The sequence below is a fragment of the Pleurodeles waltl genome, chromosome 3_1 (genome assembly GCF_031143425.1).
Source record: "Pleurodeles waltl isolate 20211129_DDA chromosome 3_1, aPleWal1.hap1.20221129, whole genome shotgun sequence".
Taxonomy (NCBI): Eukaryota; Metazoa; Chordata; class Amphibia; order Caudata; family Salamandridae; genus Pleurodeles; species Pleurodeles waltl.
Window position 1 is genome coordinate 712,907,962 of NC_090440.1, and position 17,951 is coordinate 712,925,912.

The 17,951-nt window shown below is 43.3% G+C and overlaps 1 protein-coding gene across 2 annotated transcripts in view; it reads right to left on the reverse strand.

Annotated features, from left to right (window-relative positions):
• HMGCL (3-hydroxy-3-methylglutaryl-CoA lyase) overlaps positions 1-17,951 on the reverse strand; it is a 154,263-nt gene that overhangs the window by 18,451 nt on the left and 117,861 nt on the right. For both annotated transcript variants that reach the window (XM_069223459.1, XM_069223460.1), the window contains 3 exons: positions 14,445-14,552; positions 13,864-13,959; positions 7,633-7,781 (listed from right to left, as the gene is read on the reverse strand). In XM_069223459.1, the coding sequence (XP_069079560.1) occupies positions 7,633-7,781; positions 13,864-13,959; positions 14,445-14,552 (353 nt within the window). The remainder of the gene's footprint in view (positions 1-7,632; positions 7,782-13,863; positions 13,960-14,444; positions 14,553-17,951) is intronic.

Sequence of the window (17,951 nt, forward strand, 5' to 3'; positions counted from 1 at the left end):
TGCTGGCAACTTCCCAACTTCAAAAGCCCTAAAATAAAGCATAATTCAAGGTTTCATAGAATTTGTGCAAGATTTGGCATGTCAAGATGGTCGGCTATAGGATGCTGACATTATAGAGAAATCCACAACTGTGTGAGTGTTTTTTCACTTTTGAGGGACATTCGTGGAACAAAACCAAGAGTATAATACCAATACCCTTTTAAGTGAGGTAAATAGAGAGCTCACATGTTCACAGCTTGCCCTACACTTTTTGACATTTGGTACTGAATATTTTTTTAAACTGGTGAGGATAATCCCAGTATGCACATTTTTAAAGTCAGTTGTTTCTTTCCAGAATAATTTCATTTTTATTTTCTTGGGCCACGCTGTTTCAATTTTCCAAGTAGGCTCTCTGCACTTATGAGGACACTGCCTTTACTTTCACTTTTAATCTATATATTTTTCTTTTTAAACTTGTTTTTTTTAATCCTAATTCTGCTGATGAGTAACATACTGGGAGAAAAAGTTACTTACCTTCGGTACCGCTCTTTCTGGTGGATACTGTAACAACAGCTTCCTCACCTTTTGAATATTTCCCATGCGTCAGAATGGATCTGGAAATTTTCAAGCAGTACCCCTGCATGCAGGTAGGTGGTGTTGAGTCACTCACTCCATGCCAATGTTGTCCTGCTCCAGAAATGACATGCAGAGCCACTCAGAAGAGTCACTAGAGTGCGCTGATGTTAGTTGCTTTCTAAGCTAGCCACGCCCCGTGACGCATAGCTCAACAGCAGACTGGTTTTGATTAGTATGCAATTCTCTAGACTAATAACTTTTTAAAATGGAAAACATGGGAGGGCTGGTGAGGAATCTGCGGTTACATAAGAGTAGTCACCAGAAAAATCATTACCGAAGGCAAGTAACTTGTTCTTCTGATAGATACTTTTAACCGCAGATTCCTCACCGTTAGAATAGCTATGAAAGCTCTACATCACAGGCGGTGGGTCTGTGAACTGTCTCAAATCAAACAGTCCTGCAGTACCGAATGGGTAAAGTGCCCCTCTTATGGGACCTGGCTGTCCAGACAATAGAGCTTCTTGAACGTGTGAGGCGACTCCTACGTAGCAAGGGAATGACGCAGTGGTAGCAGCTTTAGCTCTGGTGGAATTAGCCCAAACCTTCAGGGGGCTGCTACTTAGCCAATACATAGTAGATTTTGGTGCAGAGAATGATCCAGCAAGAAAAGGTCCTTTTCTGCACTGCTCTGCCGGTCTTCATTCCAGGATTCCAATAAAGAGCTAATCCTCCACATGATGCTCCCTGGTAGGATCAATGTAGAACCTGCGAGCTCTTTAGCGATCAGCTGATGTAGTCTCTCCTCACTAGAGGGTAAAGGTGGAGTGAAGAATGATGGGAGGATTCTCTTTTGCCTGACATGAAAAGGAGTGTCCACTTTAAGTAGAAAAGAGTTTTAAGTTTCAACACCGGCTGGCCTGGAAAGAATATTGTGTACGGTGGGTTGACATACAGGGTTTGTAGTTCATCCATACACTTTACTGACAGTATGGTAATGAGGAAAACTGTCATTACAGTGAGAAGCCACAATGGACAGCTGTGCACTGGTTTAAAGGGTTTACAAATTAGGAATTTGATAACTTTATTCAGGTTCCACTGGGGAATGAATAAGGATGTGGGCGGACACAATGTTCCAGTCCTTTCAAAAACACGCATCACAACAGAGGACAGGTAATAAAAAAAAAGCTGAAAGAGCCGACAAACAACCTTTAACTGCTCCCAAAACAAGGCCTTGCTGCGCTAGTGAGAACACAAAGAGCAACACTTCATGAAGTGAGTCAATATGATGAATACCGCTACAAACCACAAACTTGTCTAATCGGCAGGCATATACTGATCTTGCAGAGCAGAGGTCTTCAATCTATGGGTCGTAACCCCCAGGGGGGCTGTGGATTCATTGGAATGGAGGGCGCACATTCCGCAGCCTCACTTCTGCCTCGAATCCAAAACGTCTTCATTTTGGAAGAAGACAACCGTCCTGGGGTGGTTATAATTTCGGCAGTTTAAAAAGCTTCATCTCAATTGTCATTCAGTGAGTCTCCTGTTAAGTGAAAATGAGGGAGGGGCAGACAGCTAAACAGGCGTTCTTGCCAGGGTGCCAGCTTGCCTGAAAGAAATACAAATATGTGCTATGAGTGAATATGCAAACTTAAAGGGTAATCTGCAAATGTAAAGGATGCTTAGAAGCCGTACTGGCTTTAATTGATCAAATCACTGGAAGCTTTGTGATGACAAAGATGTATTCTTTTTGAGTAAAAAGAGTGAACAACTGAACTGTGAAGTGCGTGCTTTTAATTGTAGTTACACAGTGTTTACTACCCCTGAGGAGGTGCTGAAGGGACACTTATGTAAAAAAAAAAAAAAAAAAACATTGTATTACGTATGGTCTAGGTATTACAAAAATCTATATTTTGAAAGCACCATTTTATGGTGCCATTTTCTGCACATTTTGTAGTAGTCTATTTTATACTGTGTGCAATGCAAATATAAAATAATGACTTAAATATTCACAGTGCTTTATGTCACAGGCTTTGCCTTGCAGCACTAAAAATACACAGGACACTATTCTCTACTGCACCAACTAAGATTTAATTATGTGTCTCTGTGGTTACACACAGACCTCTGCAGTGCATTAACTAATAGAGGTTTCATAATGTACTAATGTGAATTTCCCACAGAGTAACAACTTTTTAAATGTATTTTTCATTAAGCTGCCCGTTATTTTATATACAGCTACGTGGCAGTGAAAGACCTAAAAACTGAAGTCAACCATAGCAGCAAACTAATATAACAAAGAGTCAATTTTTGCTAAAATAGAAGCGTTCGTTTTCATTTAGCTAAAAATAAAAACCTTCGTAGAAAAACAGTTTGAAAGAAGATCAAGGGACCACTTCCTCCCCTAGAATTCAAGAAGGCATCCTACTTTGACCAGGTGTGGTTTCAGCACATTCATAGTGAGCCCCAAGGATGTCAAGAGGTTTGCTGTAGTCTCAAGGTGGGTAAATACTGCCTGGGCAAGCCCACCTTCAACAGCCAGTTGCTGAGGTAGGGAAAAACTGGTAACTGGCAACCTTCTGTGAATTTGCTGTAGTAACCACCATCACTTTCATGACCACCCAGGGGGCACTCATGAGACCAAAGAGAAGCATAACAAACTGAAAGTGTTCCCACCCTACCTTGAACAGTAGGTAACACCTGTGGGCCTGCAGTTCGGGGATGTGAAAATAAGTGTCCTGTAAGTCCAACACTACCATCCAGTCTCCGAAGACTGCGTGGAAGCGTTGGATTTACAGGATGCTTATTTTCACATCCCCGTCCTGCAGGCCCACACAGCTGTTTGTTACCTACTGCTTAAGGGCAGACAAGATCTGGGCTAGAGTTAGCATCTTGAATTTGTCCTTTCTCAGAAAGGCATTGAGAGGGTGACGGTCTAACATAGGAAGAAGGCCTCAGTCCTTCTTCGGCACAGAGAGTAGTAGGAGTAACAGCCAGTTCCCACTTCTTTATATCGGCACCCTCTCTATGGCTCCTTTGGCCCAAAGGGCCTGCCATTCCTACAATAAAATGGACAGCCGTCCTCCTCCCGCTGTCATGAGGGTGGTGGAAGATGCAGTGGAATGGAAATAAACGGGAGGGCATAACCCTGCCAGACAACTTGCAGGACCCACTTATCCAAAGTGATTGCTTGCCACCCCAGGGAAAAAGGCCAAACCCTGCTTCCAGTAGGGTGGCTGTATATCTGGAAAGACCCACTAAAGAGGTTTTACGGCTAGGCATCTGGTGGGGCTGGGGATTGGGCTGCTTGCTGCCCCTGCTGTCCATGTTGCCTGTGGATATGAAAATGCTGTAGGGTCTGCTGGGATAGCTGCAAGGGTGAGTGCTGGTGGTCTTGAAAGCCTCTACCATACCCACGGAGGGGGTGAAACTGCTGGTGGAACTAACGCACTGGAGCAGACAGCCCTAAGGAGTGTGCTGTGGCCCTGCTGTCTTTAAAGTGCTTGAGGGCTAAGTCTGCTTTTTTGACGAACAGGCGAGAGCCAACAAAGAGCATGTCTATTAGAGAAGTTTGGACAGAGAAGCCCATCAATCTCATCCAGGTATGTCTCCTTAGTGTCATACTAGTGCCAACTGCCCGACCAAGGCAATCTGTAGTATCTAACCTACAGTGAATTGTGAATTTTGGCGCTTCGCAGCCAACCTGAATGGCTTGTGTAAGAGTGCAGAGCAAGTCCTCCAGTACAGGAGGTAGTACCTGAGTGACAGAGCTCAAAAGGGCATGGCTGTACCAGCCTAGTAGGCAGCTGGCATTGACAGACCTTAACGCCAGACTGCTGGAGAACATGTATGTTCCAATCTTTTGAGGAGCACTGGCTCCCTATCCAGTAGGGTAGTAGGGAAGGTGTTTGTGTTGACCCTGCTCGTGGATGCTTGCACCAATAAGCTTTCTGGGGTTAAGTGCTGCATTAGGAAAGATGAATCACCCAGGGCAGGTGGTAATGCCTCAGTATATGCTTGTTTACCTGTTGTCTGGAACATGGCACTGCCCATGTCTCAAGAAGGATGTCTGTGAGGGCTCCTTAAAAGGCAGTAGGGGCTCAGAAGTGATCTGTCCAGGATAATGACTGGAGGACTCTAATAAAAACATCAGTTTTCACTTCCATAGTAGGCACTTGGAGGTCAAGAATCCCAACTCCCCTTTGCCTCATTAATGGGAAGATAGCACTTTCCTCACTAGCTGGCCCAGGTGGAGAGACCAGTTCAGTATCTGGAGAAGGAAGTATCCAGTCCACTGGCATCTTGTAGTTCATCATACCAGTTGTCTTCAGTGTATGGTTGAGCAAACTCATCCCCTTCACGAAGCGATCATTATCAGTCAGTGTGAAAATGACTTTGAATGATCTGGGCCCTTCACTGAGGTAAGGGCAAAGTATCAGATTCAGATGGGTTTCTGAAAGGCTGCAGCCCAGTAGGGCCATGGATCGGTTTCAAACTCGAAGCAGACTCAGTTCAGAGTCAGCTAGCACTATGGGTCATCTGGTGTTGATGTTTTGGGGTCCGGCATGGGTTGTTGCATCAAGATGGACATCAGCAGTGAAGCTGATGCAAGCAGTTAGTCTTGTGAAGAGACAAGGAGTACCTCTGGATCCACATAAGGTGGCACAGAAAAGAAGGAACTGATATCAGCACGCTGGGTACATATAAGCTGCATGCTTATATGCAGCTGTACACATTACTTCCACAGCAGAACAACATCAGCGAGGAGCTGTACAATGTCATCTACTGGAGCTCAGGATACTGCTTGAAAATTTCCAGAACCAGTGTGACGTTTAGGGAATATTTAGGAGTTGAGAATCTACTAAACATTGTCTCATACGCCGACGATAACCAACTGATCCCCCCTCTGACAACCCAACAAAGGCCAAGAGAAATTTCCACAACAGAATGCGAGTAGTCGCCGCCTGAATGGAAGTCACCTGCCTAAACTCAACTCCGACAAGATGGAGATCTTCGTAATCGGCTCTACCCCTTCCACCTGGGAAACGGCCCCGCTCCCACAGACCACGCACGCAATCTGGGCCTCTCTCTGTCCATGACCGGCCAAGTCAATGCCGTTTTGTCGTCATGCTTCCATACCCTTCGACTTCTTCAAAAAATCTTCAAGTGTATCCCCACCGAGATGAGGGGGAAAGTCACCCACGCACTTGTCAGTAGCAAACTGGACTACAGCAACACACTCTATGCCGGCATCAAAAAGAAACTGCAATCAAGACTACAAAGAATCCCGAATGCAGCAGCCAGTCTCATCCTAGACATCCCCGACCCAGCCACATCTCCTCCCACCTCAAAGACCTACACTGGCTCCTGGTTAACAATCACATCACCTAAAAGCTTCTGACACACATGTACAAGGCACAGCATAGAACCGGCCTACCTCAACCACCGCCTCACCTTCTACGCATCCAACAGGCAACTCAGTTCTTCCTAGCTTGCCCTCACAGCCATTCCCAGAATCCAAAAAAAGCACAGCAGGGGGAAGATCCTGCTCCTACTTCCCAGCCCTGACATGGAACACGCTACCTCTCAAACTCAGACGGACCGCATCCCTGAAGCAGTTCAGGAAGGACCTCGAGACCTGGCTATTCGATTGAGCAGCACGTCTGCAGCAGCGCCTTGAGATCTCACAGGTGATAAGCCGTGCTATAGAAGTATTGATTGACTGATTGTTAGAAGTATTTATCAGAAGGTTTGTTTACACTGTGATTTTAAACATGTATTTTCTTGGCAGTATTTTACCAGGTCTTCCTCTCACCCTCAAAGCTCTTTTCAGGTTTCCTATTTAGGTCTTGCTAGGTACAGCTTAAAAGATGAATGACCTCATGTCACCTCCTGCCAATCAACTTTTCTAAATGCACAATAAGAAATACAGAGAGGGAGCATGGTGTTTCATATGTTTGCCAACTGCTTTGATGAACTGTCCACCTATCCCATGACATTTTGTGGATTGTCTCATTTGTGCTCTCACTTAGTTCTGTTGATGGGCCACCCAGTAGTGCTTTGTTAGACTGCAGGTGTAATATGAGATATAGGTTATAATTAAGAACTAGTGTGTGATCTTTAATGTATTTACTTTTTTGACATGATGCATTTTCATTGCTGATTTATGTCATTTTTTAGAGAGCATGAACTGTCTGAAAGCCTTGGCCTGACAACGACAAGGTGCTATTCACTAATCACCTTTGCCCATTCATTTGTCTTACTTTGCCATTTTGATAACATATTGTAGGATTTATAACTTTCTCAGATAGACACACAGGCTTTCTTAAAGATGCAACAAAAGCTGTCCCTTTGTCAAAAGTATCCACAACACAATATTTACATCTGCTGGTATAATCTGTGCAGAAAAGGGTCCATACCACCAGCTTCTATATGGTTGTAGCCCAAGATGTTGCTTCATGTTGAGATTTTGTTTGTATGACAGCTGGAGGCAACATACACAGTCACCCAGATATTCCCAAACATCCGCTACAAAGGAGACCTACTGCCTGTGCTAATGCTTGTAATTTAGTATAGCATGAAGCAAAACTCTTCCCCTCGTCATGGCTCCTCATTCCATAACTGGGAATATTCTTTAATGGGGGTGGTGATGTGTTTGTACCCATCGACTTCCATCCCTGTTGCCTAATTCCTAGCTACTCCACAAGGGATTATATTATTCTGAGCTAACTTTTGCAGCCTTTCTTCTCACATGCCTACAATTACCCCCTTTAGGAAAGACAGCTGACTACATTCCACCCTGTTTAGGAAAATTAAAAGTCTAATCTGAGGTAACACGCTTTCTAATAAAGGGCTGGCTGCAGTGACCAGCTTAACCCAGCATTCCACTGTCCTGGGATTAAAATGCAACCCAGTTACTTATTTTCCCATGAAATTGAGGCCCATGTTCGTCTTAAGTAACCCTTCTGTTATAAACTGGGTTTGTGGAGGGGAAAATAAAGATGTCTAATAAAGTGAAGGATCAGCTGTGTGCACATCACACCTTTGTAGCAGAGAGATGGGTTATGTGCATGCAGTTCTTACCCCCGCACTGGAATATGGGCTTCTTTCGATGCACTCATGATTTCCTTGAATCGCTGTAAACTTTCATCAATGGAACAGTTGATATTTTTCTTGCTAAAGAGCTCAGAGGCTGCTCCAAAGATGGACACTTCACGAGCTCCAGACATCAACTGCAATTGGGCAGAACATTCATTACTGAGCATCAAGTAAGGGACCAAAGATCTGGTTCAGAACGTACATAATGTGAAGAGAGAAAACATGAAGCCCACACAAAACTCACCATTTACGTAATAATGTCAAGTGCAAACACACTGTGTACAAAATGTAGGGGATCGTTTTAAGTATGTAGGAAGGCAGAAATGTCTGCCTTTAGTGGACTGTTGAGTGTTGCTGCATTTGTTCTGTTCAAGGCAGTAAACCTTTGCTGAACCAGCACCATGTTTGATGCACCAGATTGGTACAGGAGTATATTCTTGAATCAAAAAACCTGTGACTCCAACCACAGTGAGTTTTCTTCCAGCATCTGAGGGCCAATGGGTGATTTCCATGCCTAGGACCTCAATGCAGAGTATAACAGACTTGGGGAGAGAAATTTAGTGATGGTTGCTCTAAACAGGGCAAGACAACTGTTAGTCAGATCCAAAGTTTCCAATGGCAGAGACAATAGAGAATCCAGCCATTGGAAACCCAGCCCTTCTCTAGGACCTAAACAGAAGAGGGGAACCAAGAGTTTGGCAAGGGAGGAACACCAGAGATTTACAGTGGTGCTTCTACCCCGTCAAACTCTAAAGATTACCTTACTGGTAACACGCATAGTTAAGATAACGCACACATTGACCTTAAGTGAAGCATGGTGACATCACATACATCGGTGATGTCAGGTAATACACGAGTAAGCAACAATACAGAAGGTAATGCCCATATAACCCCCAGATTCTTGGCTACCAATATTGCAACAATAGAACAAGATGAATCGGGATGGTAGATAACTTCTTTTCAATACACGACACTCTTAATTGTCACTAGAATTACATTTATTACTTCAGTTAATTACTTTCATAGTGGTTACCAAAAAGAATTTCCAGTGCTTCACCACCACCAAAAGGTTATAACATTTATATTATTTTGACAAATACATTTTCCACAAACCCACATAAACACATATTCAAGAAAACAATGAAAACATAAATGAAAAAATTATCACACAAACCAGTTCTTTCTGGGATTCATTGTGCCTTCCCAAAAGTTCAACAACAGATGGTTGCAACCAATCCTTTTGCGCATCAAATCCACCTCAGTTAGTCCAACATCTGCCAAGGTTTCTGGGCCCAATGGCCTTCTTATTCATCTTTCTAACTCTATTCTAACTAGATTTTGAATTTTTCGGACTCCTTTCAAAGACTGTCAATGCATTTCGGCCATATGTAATTAGGCCTCATCAGGATATCAGAAGACAGGGAAAAGTCCATCAAACCTATTCTAACCTTATTACAATTACACATGAGTAGCAACCTCTAAAAAAGTATGTCAGAAATAAGACTAAAGCCTCCACATGGTCTTGGAGATCACCTCTCTCAATAAACCGAATACTGGGGGCATGACACCGGGCACACGTATACTGCATGAAATTGTACTTTCCAAAAAATTTAGGCTTTTGAGAATAGAACAGCATAGGATGCATGCTGGATGATATAAAAAACACACAGTACACTGGCATCGATGTGTAGACCTTAAGAGCTAGGCATGTCAACAGCGTCACTTTTTTGATTTATTGACAGAGGTGCTCTCCAAGACCATGTGGAAGCTTTAGTCTATCATTTTGACATACTGTTTTAGATGTTTTTACTCTTGTGTAATTGTGATAGGTTTTTAATTGGTTTGATGGGGTTTTCCCTGTCTTCTGATATCCTGATGAGGCCTAATTACTTCCGACTGAAACGCGTTGACAATCTTTGAAAGGAGTTCGAAAAAATAAAAAATCTAGTTATAATAGAGTTAGCCAGATGAACAAGCATTTACAATGCAATAAGTCTCGCATTTGCGCGAGTTAGAGCTATTGGTGCTGTAAATTACAATGTCTTTTATCTACGTGGTTTGGGTTGGAGTGTAGTGGATGTATGCCAGGTGGCACAGCAACCCTTCCAGGGCTGTTACTGCAGGAGAGCGTACACACAAGGCCCCCATTTTGGGAGTGTTTTTGCCTCATTCCTACCGACTGGCTGTGATACCCTAGAGAGGCAACCCTTTCTAGTGTGTTTACCTAAACTTTTATAGCACCAAACATGCCACAAAGAGACACCCTTGTGGCTTTTAACCTGGAGAATGAGGGGGTAAAAAGAGTTAGGAGCAAAGAAAAGGGGTCAGCCATATATTTCTGTGTGTTAAACTTTTAAAGGAATTATTCCTCTACATTGGCAATACCATCCTAACTTTACAAAACATTGACTGTATACAAAGAATACCAGAAGAGGCAGCTTTACTGGACAGAAGGCTTCAAATGTGTGCAGATTTGTGAAACAGAGCTTCAGTGGTAGATGGGCCGACAGGATAGGTTACAAAGGTGCGACATCTGCGACCTTGGGTCAGTGTTTTAAATGGAAATACAGAAGGGCTGGTACTTTGTATCCATTTAAAGCACTGCCTTCGGTTAAAAGTCTTATGACAGCCCTCGGCTCAGGACTGGACTCTGTAGAACAGATACGTGGTACAGGAATATCCTGAGCCTTGACGGTGCCTTTTCGGTGCATACATTTGTGCACTGGCTGATGGTTTTGAAGTCAGAATTATCTCTGTTGGGGTGGCTACTCAAAATTTAAAGTCTTGGCCTTGTCATCTGGACCACTCAGAGTAGAGCGGGAAGCCTGGGTTTGGACAATAGGGTTTTTTCGACTAGACCAGTGGTGCCCAGTGAGGCTCCTACAGGGCTGGTTCATTGGCATATTTCAGACAAAGAAAAGGATTCAAATGTATGTTTTTTGGGGGGAATCCAAGGTAGGTCCAGAATCATGTCAGTGTTTCTTGATACCCACATAAGATAAATTACGTAAAAATAATTTATATGGAACATATTTACACAGTGGTTATCCTTCAAGCCTGGCATGGATCCTGCTGGTCTGTTGTCTTATACAAAAAAGACTTCAGTCACAACAACACATTTGGGTTACGTAAGTAAAGAAGTGGCTGGTCCTGGTGGCCACAGTTTGTGAAACAACAGTTCTCCTGTTTAAAACATCTCCTGGCCATGGAGTCTTTACTGTTACTTTCCAGGATTGACTTGGAGAAGTAGTCGTTGGGGGTGTGTACCCATATAAACAAACACATGTATATTCCTATAGACACATGGTGAAGTACTGAGAGGAACACCAGTAGAAGCAGAAGTGAGAAAAGGGCCACTTGATAGGGTGAGAAAGATATTTTCTTGACATTGATTTTTCATGTACTTGGTAACCATGGCAATCAGGAATAATGCATAGAGTTTACATCAAATGATGCACAGGAGCTTAGTGAGTGGTTACATGAAGCCCGGGCTGGAAGAGAGGACAGCAGGTTAAACATTACTGGACTGTGACAGACGATGCATGGATCATTATACACAGGAGTACAGAGGGTGATGGGGAAGCGCTCTGCGCCTGTGACAGTGACTATGGGGGGTATTCGAGGTGGTGCATCTTCAAACAGGAAGCAGTTCTATTTGAGCGCTGTTTTAGACAGCGCTTCCGGAAGTGGCATCTGCAAGGTCACAGTAGCTGTGGGGGAACTGTCATCAAAGCCATGACACCAGTGAAATCTGAGAGGGGGAAGTGATGGAGTTTTCTCCACTTTTGTGCCCTATGGTCCGCTGCTCCTCTCACTGTGGCACCCTTGTGTTAGCTTCTTTGCGCTACAGGGTTAGGAAAATGGCTGCCTCTACTAACTGAACTCTATTTGAAGAGGCCCAATTTACAGCCAAAGGCTAGATGTTTTTTGCTATCAAACTTGAGGCCGCAAAGTGCTTGGTTTTAGAGTCACAACTCCTTTTCCACCATTTTGGAGACAACACGTTTCGCCATCTTCTTGACTAGAACTAACCTATGTGCTTAGCTGGTGACCCTCGGGAGGTATCAAGAGCACGTGCTATCGCCTAGTGTTAAGCTCTACTCAACTCAGTTGGTTAATGCACCCACTGCAGAGGTCTTGACAGAACAAGAATGTTGCAGATTACAATGCTGACATAGCTTTTTCAACTCTTCATCTCTGCAAGGTCGATGCAAATGAATTATAGTGATTTTGTTAAGAATGGCACCTGCTTTGCAGCGCTATGAAATGACAGAACCTGTATTATCAAGGGCTATATGAAAAAAAAACGAGTTATTCCCAGACTGCCCCAACACGCACCAGACAAAGAACCCTAGGGGAGAGGATGTGGTCTAAGGACCAGAGCTGCTGACTTTGGAGCTGGGAACACGGTTCACATCTAAGCACCAGCTCTACATCCTGTGATTCTGGGCAAATCACTTAATCTCTTCTTGAAATGAATGTGTTCTTGTGTAATGCAACCTGTGCTCATATAAAATGTTGTAATACCTGTGTATGGAGCTTGTGCTACATAAAACCCCAAAGAAAAAAATCAATATATCGCTCCAATACGTTTGTGTTTCGTTTGCGCTACATAAAACTGCGGGGAAAAAGGCCCCCACAGACATCGCAAATAAACAGCAAGATGCCCGAACACAAGGAAGAAACAACCTACTGCCATGAGCACAAAGCGGTGAGGCAAAAGAAAACAAGGAAGTACGGGGCAAGCCGCCACGGTGGCACAGGAGTTAACAAGCAACAGTGGGAGGAGGGTGATTGGGTGGCGGGACAAGCAAGAATATGGCATGGGGAAGTGAGATTTAAGTGCTATGGATGAAGCAGTAGGGAACACGTACAGTGCCCTCGAGCTCAGCATTGTAAGCACATTGACTCACAGGAACAGGAAACCAAGAAGAATAAAAAAGTCACCTCAAAAAACAGATGAATACGACAAAGTGTAAATATACAGTCGTTAGTCCCTGCTCTCAAAGAGAAAAAGGAGGGACAAAGAGCCATGACTGACAATTAGCAAGCAAGGTTTTTAAAATGACACTGATTCGGACAAATTAAATGGCTTTAAGCCCACAGAAGTAAGTATACTAAAAGTATACAAGAAGCTGTACGCTTACAGTTGACCTAAAAAAGGAAGCCATTAGGCCCTGAAACCTTGGCAGATGTTGCCTGAGGTGGATTTGATGCACAAAATGATTGGTCGCAATCACCTGTTGAACTTTTGGGAAGGCACAAGGAATCCCAGAAAGAACTGTTTTGTGTGATATTTTTTTCATTTATGTTTCCATTGGTTTTTTGATTATGTGTTTATGTGGGTTTGTGGGAAATGTATTTGTCAAAATAATTTAAATGTTTTAAGCTCTTAGTGGTGGTGAAGCAGTGGAAATTCTTTTTGGTAGCCACTATGAAAGTAACTAACTGAAGTAATATATGTAATTCCAGTGACAATTAAGGGTGTCATTGTGTAATGAAAAGAATTACATTTATCCCTGATTCATCTTGTTCTGTTTTTAGGTAGTACATGGTCAGCATGATATACTCCAGAGACGTCAAGAAACCATTAGCTTACATGTCATACCAAGCTGACATCAAATAATGTGTGCTCATTTGACATACACATCGAGGTCTAGAAACACCTTCCACATAAACTGCTCCTAATTATCATGCTGGTACCCAGATATTTAGATTGTGACCCAAACTCTTTCTTCCGGCCTCTACTCCCCTTCTCCCCATGAAAGAATTAAATAGTCTGAAAAATTCAAAATGAACAAATGAACTCAGATGGAACCTGGAAATGATGAGAAGAGTGTTCAGGCAATAGGGCATGGACCTCCTTGCGGAATGGCATCTTTACCACACTCTCTCTGCTCCACATGAAAATCTGTATACAATCTTGATGCATTAGGTATCAAAATTAGCACTGTCTACAAAAATATTGTCTGATTTAGTTAATAAAAAACCCAAAGGGATGATATTTTGGTATAGGATATTTAGGTTGCAATATTTATGACAGACTGCATTTATGTATACAATATTCTGACATACAACTAGACGTTCATACTTGACATCTTCATCTGTACCTGGGGATTTACAGCGAGGCACCTGTTTGCCACACACAAAGTCCTTGTTGCTCTAATAAAATTCTGCAGGAGCAACACTTATTTCCTGAAATTCAATCATGCTTACCGCTGCTTGGAACCCCTTTAGATTTGGGGTTAGCACTGGGTAGCTAACATTAGGAAATCTTTTGATCCCTTTCATAACTTCCACCTGGTCCGACATCTGTAGAAGAAAGGAAGAGAAATACACTGTCAAGAAGTGATGCAAACTCACAGAAAGGATGTCTCGATCCTGGACCAGTAACAGGTTACACCGTGTGCAAACTACAAAGGACTCAACCAGCAGCAGTAATGGGATAGTTACATTGCATGCCAACCACACAGGGCTACTTAATAAACCAGTGTAAGAACCTTTGCAACCGCAGAGGGCTCAGGCTCATAGCTGTTACAGTAAAACCAGAATACACTGCAGAAACCAAAGAGGGTTCCCATTAGCTGTGCCTCCCTGCTTCCGTGCTTCAGTATCCGCACCGCAGTCTGTCCCCAACTGTCTGCTTCCTGCTTCCTGTGACTAGTTGCCAGTGCCTCTCTGCTTGCACTCTGCTGCTGTTTCCCACTAACTGTGCCGCTAGCTGTGCCTCTGTGCTTGCACACCCCTGGACCCTGTTGGCTGTCTCCTGCTTTCTGAAGACATGCACCAGCACTCACCTGAGGGACCCACTTGGGGGACACGAAGCTTGTGGCCTCTATGACGGGGATCCCAGCCTCTGACAAGAGGTCGATCAAACGTATCTTCACCTCAGTGGGGACAAGGTTCTGCAAAGATAATAATAATAATAATATAATAATAATAATAATAATAGTCTAAAGCAGACAAATCATTGATACTCCAAGCTTAGATCAATAGTCGCGCACCCGGACACGTCTACCACACTACCTGTTGCACAGACATCTTCTGAACATATTTCACTGGCAGTAAAAGGCGCTGAACAGCTGACACTAGAAGTACATCAGATGATTGGGAAGGCCCTGGACAGAAGTCCCCATCATTGTACATAGGAAGGAGGTGTGGTCTATGGTTTGAGTTGGGGACCCAGGTTTGACTCATCATTGTGAGATTCTGGGAAAATCGCTTAATCTCCTTGTACCTAAAAATATGAAATGTCCTGATTTTAAAATCTATTTCTGTAATACTCACTTGACGCCATGGTTTGTAGATCATATCCCAATCATTCTTGTAATGTACAGTGCTCCACCGTTGCTTGACACCACTAAATAAATACCAATACATAGTGCTGGGCATGGATCTGGTCAGAAACTGCTGAATTGTTACAGTGTAGTGCTCTGAGCGGCTTTGACTAGCTGTGTACCTAGTTCTTCTGCCCAACACCCTTAACAGTCACTGGCAGTTTACTCTGAAGTACTGGACACTGAAAAGGGGTTAGTACACTCACAGATGCTGAAGACTGGACAACAGTGACTGCACTTGGCACTGTGGAGAAAGCTTGTTATCTTATTTTATATAGCGAGAGCATTCGTTCATTTAAGGGTTGCCAGATCCAAAACGCACATACACATAATATTGAGACTTGAAACCAGAAAATGAGAATTAAAAACACAAACGCTTCTGACAAGGGTACATATAGACACACTGGGCATTGCTAATGGAGACACTGGAAGCCACTTATAGAGATCAGCAGTGGCCAGGAGTTCAGCTAGGACCTCTCCATGAAACCACTGGGTATCCTCAACAGTCAGGTAGGACGCCTCACTAGGCTCCATAATGAACAGGTGGGGCTTCCTCAATGGTCAGACTGAGCACCTTCCATGGAAAGACCACACACCCTCAGTGGATTCACTGGGTTTCCTATAATGGCCATACCCAGTGCAGTCCATGGAACAGAGGACCACTTTAATCGATTCTTCTAACAAAGTTGACCTCATGGCTAGAATAGTGATTTATTCATAAAAAATGTCAAACTCGGATACTCGTCTCCATTCAGTCACATATCAGCCGTAGCTTACTCCAACTGCAATTGACTCCCCACGCATAGAGATGTGTGTCTATCTCCCAACTGAGGACATACATACCATAATCACTTGGCAGATGATGACTAAATCTTGTTCCTCCAACTCTGGCTCTCCAGCTTGGGTTTCACATCAGCTTTTACTACTGTCACTGAATACAGACCTCCAATAAAGACATGTCTTTCTAAGCATGCTGAACTTAATACTTTCATTTAGATGAAGTTAGAATCTATTGATGACCCTAAAACACAACTACTGATTCTTCTCTGCGACATCTTACACATAACTGTAGATCAGCTGTAAAGGACAAGTTACTTACCTCTGTAATGCTCTTTCTGGTGTATACTCTATTCTTACATAACTTCCTCACCTTAGAATTCTCCCCATGTGCCAGACTGGATCTGCAAGCATTTTACAGCAGTGCTCCTGCATGACACTAGGTGGTGCTGTGTGGCTCCTTGCTGGTTCTATACCGCTCCGGCAGTACTGGAGCAGAGATGCACATAAGTATCACCCCTGTGCACCGATGGCAGTTTCTTGTCATCTTCATTGTACATGCCCTCAGACACAGAACATGAACAATCGTTGGGCATTTTTTTTAGATACAATTTCAAAAAAGTGCTACTTCATAGAATTTGGGAAATGGGAGGTTGGTGAAGAACATATGGATAAATAAAATATCCACCAGAAAGAGCATTACAGAAAATAAGTAACGTGTTCTTCTTATGAATACTTCTGATCACAGACCCCCTCGCCTTGGAATAGATACCAAAATAGTACCTTCCTACCTGGAGGGTCTATGAAATGGACTCAGCCAAAAACTTTTCAGGACTGAGTGGGTAAAATGCCCTTCCCACTGGACCTGGCTGTCAAGGCCGTAGTACTTTATGAAGGTGTGTCCTGATACCCATATCGTAGCCTAGCAGATGTCAAGGACAGACACAGTCCATGCCAACACAGTGGTAGAGGCCTTAGCATCAGCAGAATGGCCCCTCAAACATTTTGGCAAGAATGCTGCTTGAGTTCTCAGCACCAACTTGTTCAGGAAAAATATGGTGTAGGGTGAATGCTCTGCATATGCCTGAAGTTCACTCATGCAACAAGCTGATGTAATCATAATGAAGAAGACAGGTGGTAAATTCAGGAGATACAGCGAACAGCTATACATCTGCTTTAAGTGTGTGCAAATGAGAAACGCTAAGACCAACATATGGCCCTACTGTGACATCATAGTTTGGAAGGAAATGTGTGTCAGACCTTTTATAAATCTCATTACAAAAGGGTATTTAAACGAGGACAGTTGGTTTGGCAAATGTAGAAAGGCTGAAAGGGCCGACAAACTTTAATAGTGCCCACTGCAAGACCTCATTGAGTCGCAGATGAAACAAACAAAAGTACATCCAAAAGGTTTGCTTCTAAAGGGTCAGTCCAGTAATTGCCATACCAGGCCAGAAAGATTTCCATGCCCAGCATAACTGGATTGATATCGACCACTTCAGGTGACAGATCAACCACAGGGAATATTTACGAAGAGTTAAAGGTATAACAGTATATCAGTGGCACTGATATTACTGAAACCCACTGGGTTATAAATTTCCTCTACAAACAACCCTATATCTTGCAAACAATTCCACTGTAACACTCCCATTATAATTGGTGGGGAGTCATACAAATAAATGTCTTGTATAGACGTTTCTTTTTAAATGTTTTTCAGCCCATAAGTGGTCCATGACTGACTATAGTGATTCTGCCTACAACAGCCAGTTGTCGAGGTAGTGGTAAACTGGTATCCCCACCCTCTGAAGATAAGTAGTGACACTGCCTTCATTTTTGCGAACACAAAGGGGAGCACAGAAAACTGAAACTGCTCCTGGCCTACCTTAACCAGCAGCTAATGTCCGTGGGACTGAAGGATATGTCCAGCAGGTCCAAGAGCACCATCCAGTTACCCAGGTCCTTGCAGGCAGAATCTGGCATGAACATTCTGAATTTGTCCTTTTGTAGAAAGGCATCTGAAGGTAAAAAATATAGGCCTGAGGCACCAGTCTTTCTTCAGAGAAAGGAAAGAATGGGAGTAACAACTTCCTTTTCTTTCTGAGTCTGAAACCCTCTCAATGGCACCTTTGAAAAGCAAAGCAAACCAGGACGAACAGGCGCTCATCTCGGATTCGCTTTGGTGTGGGAGGA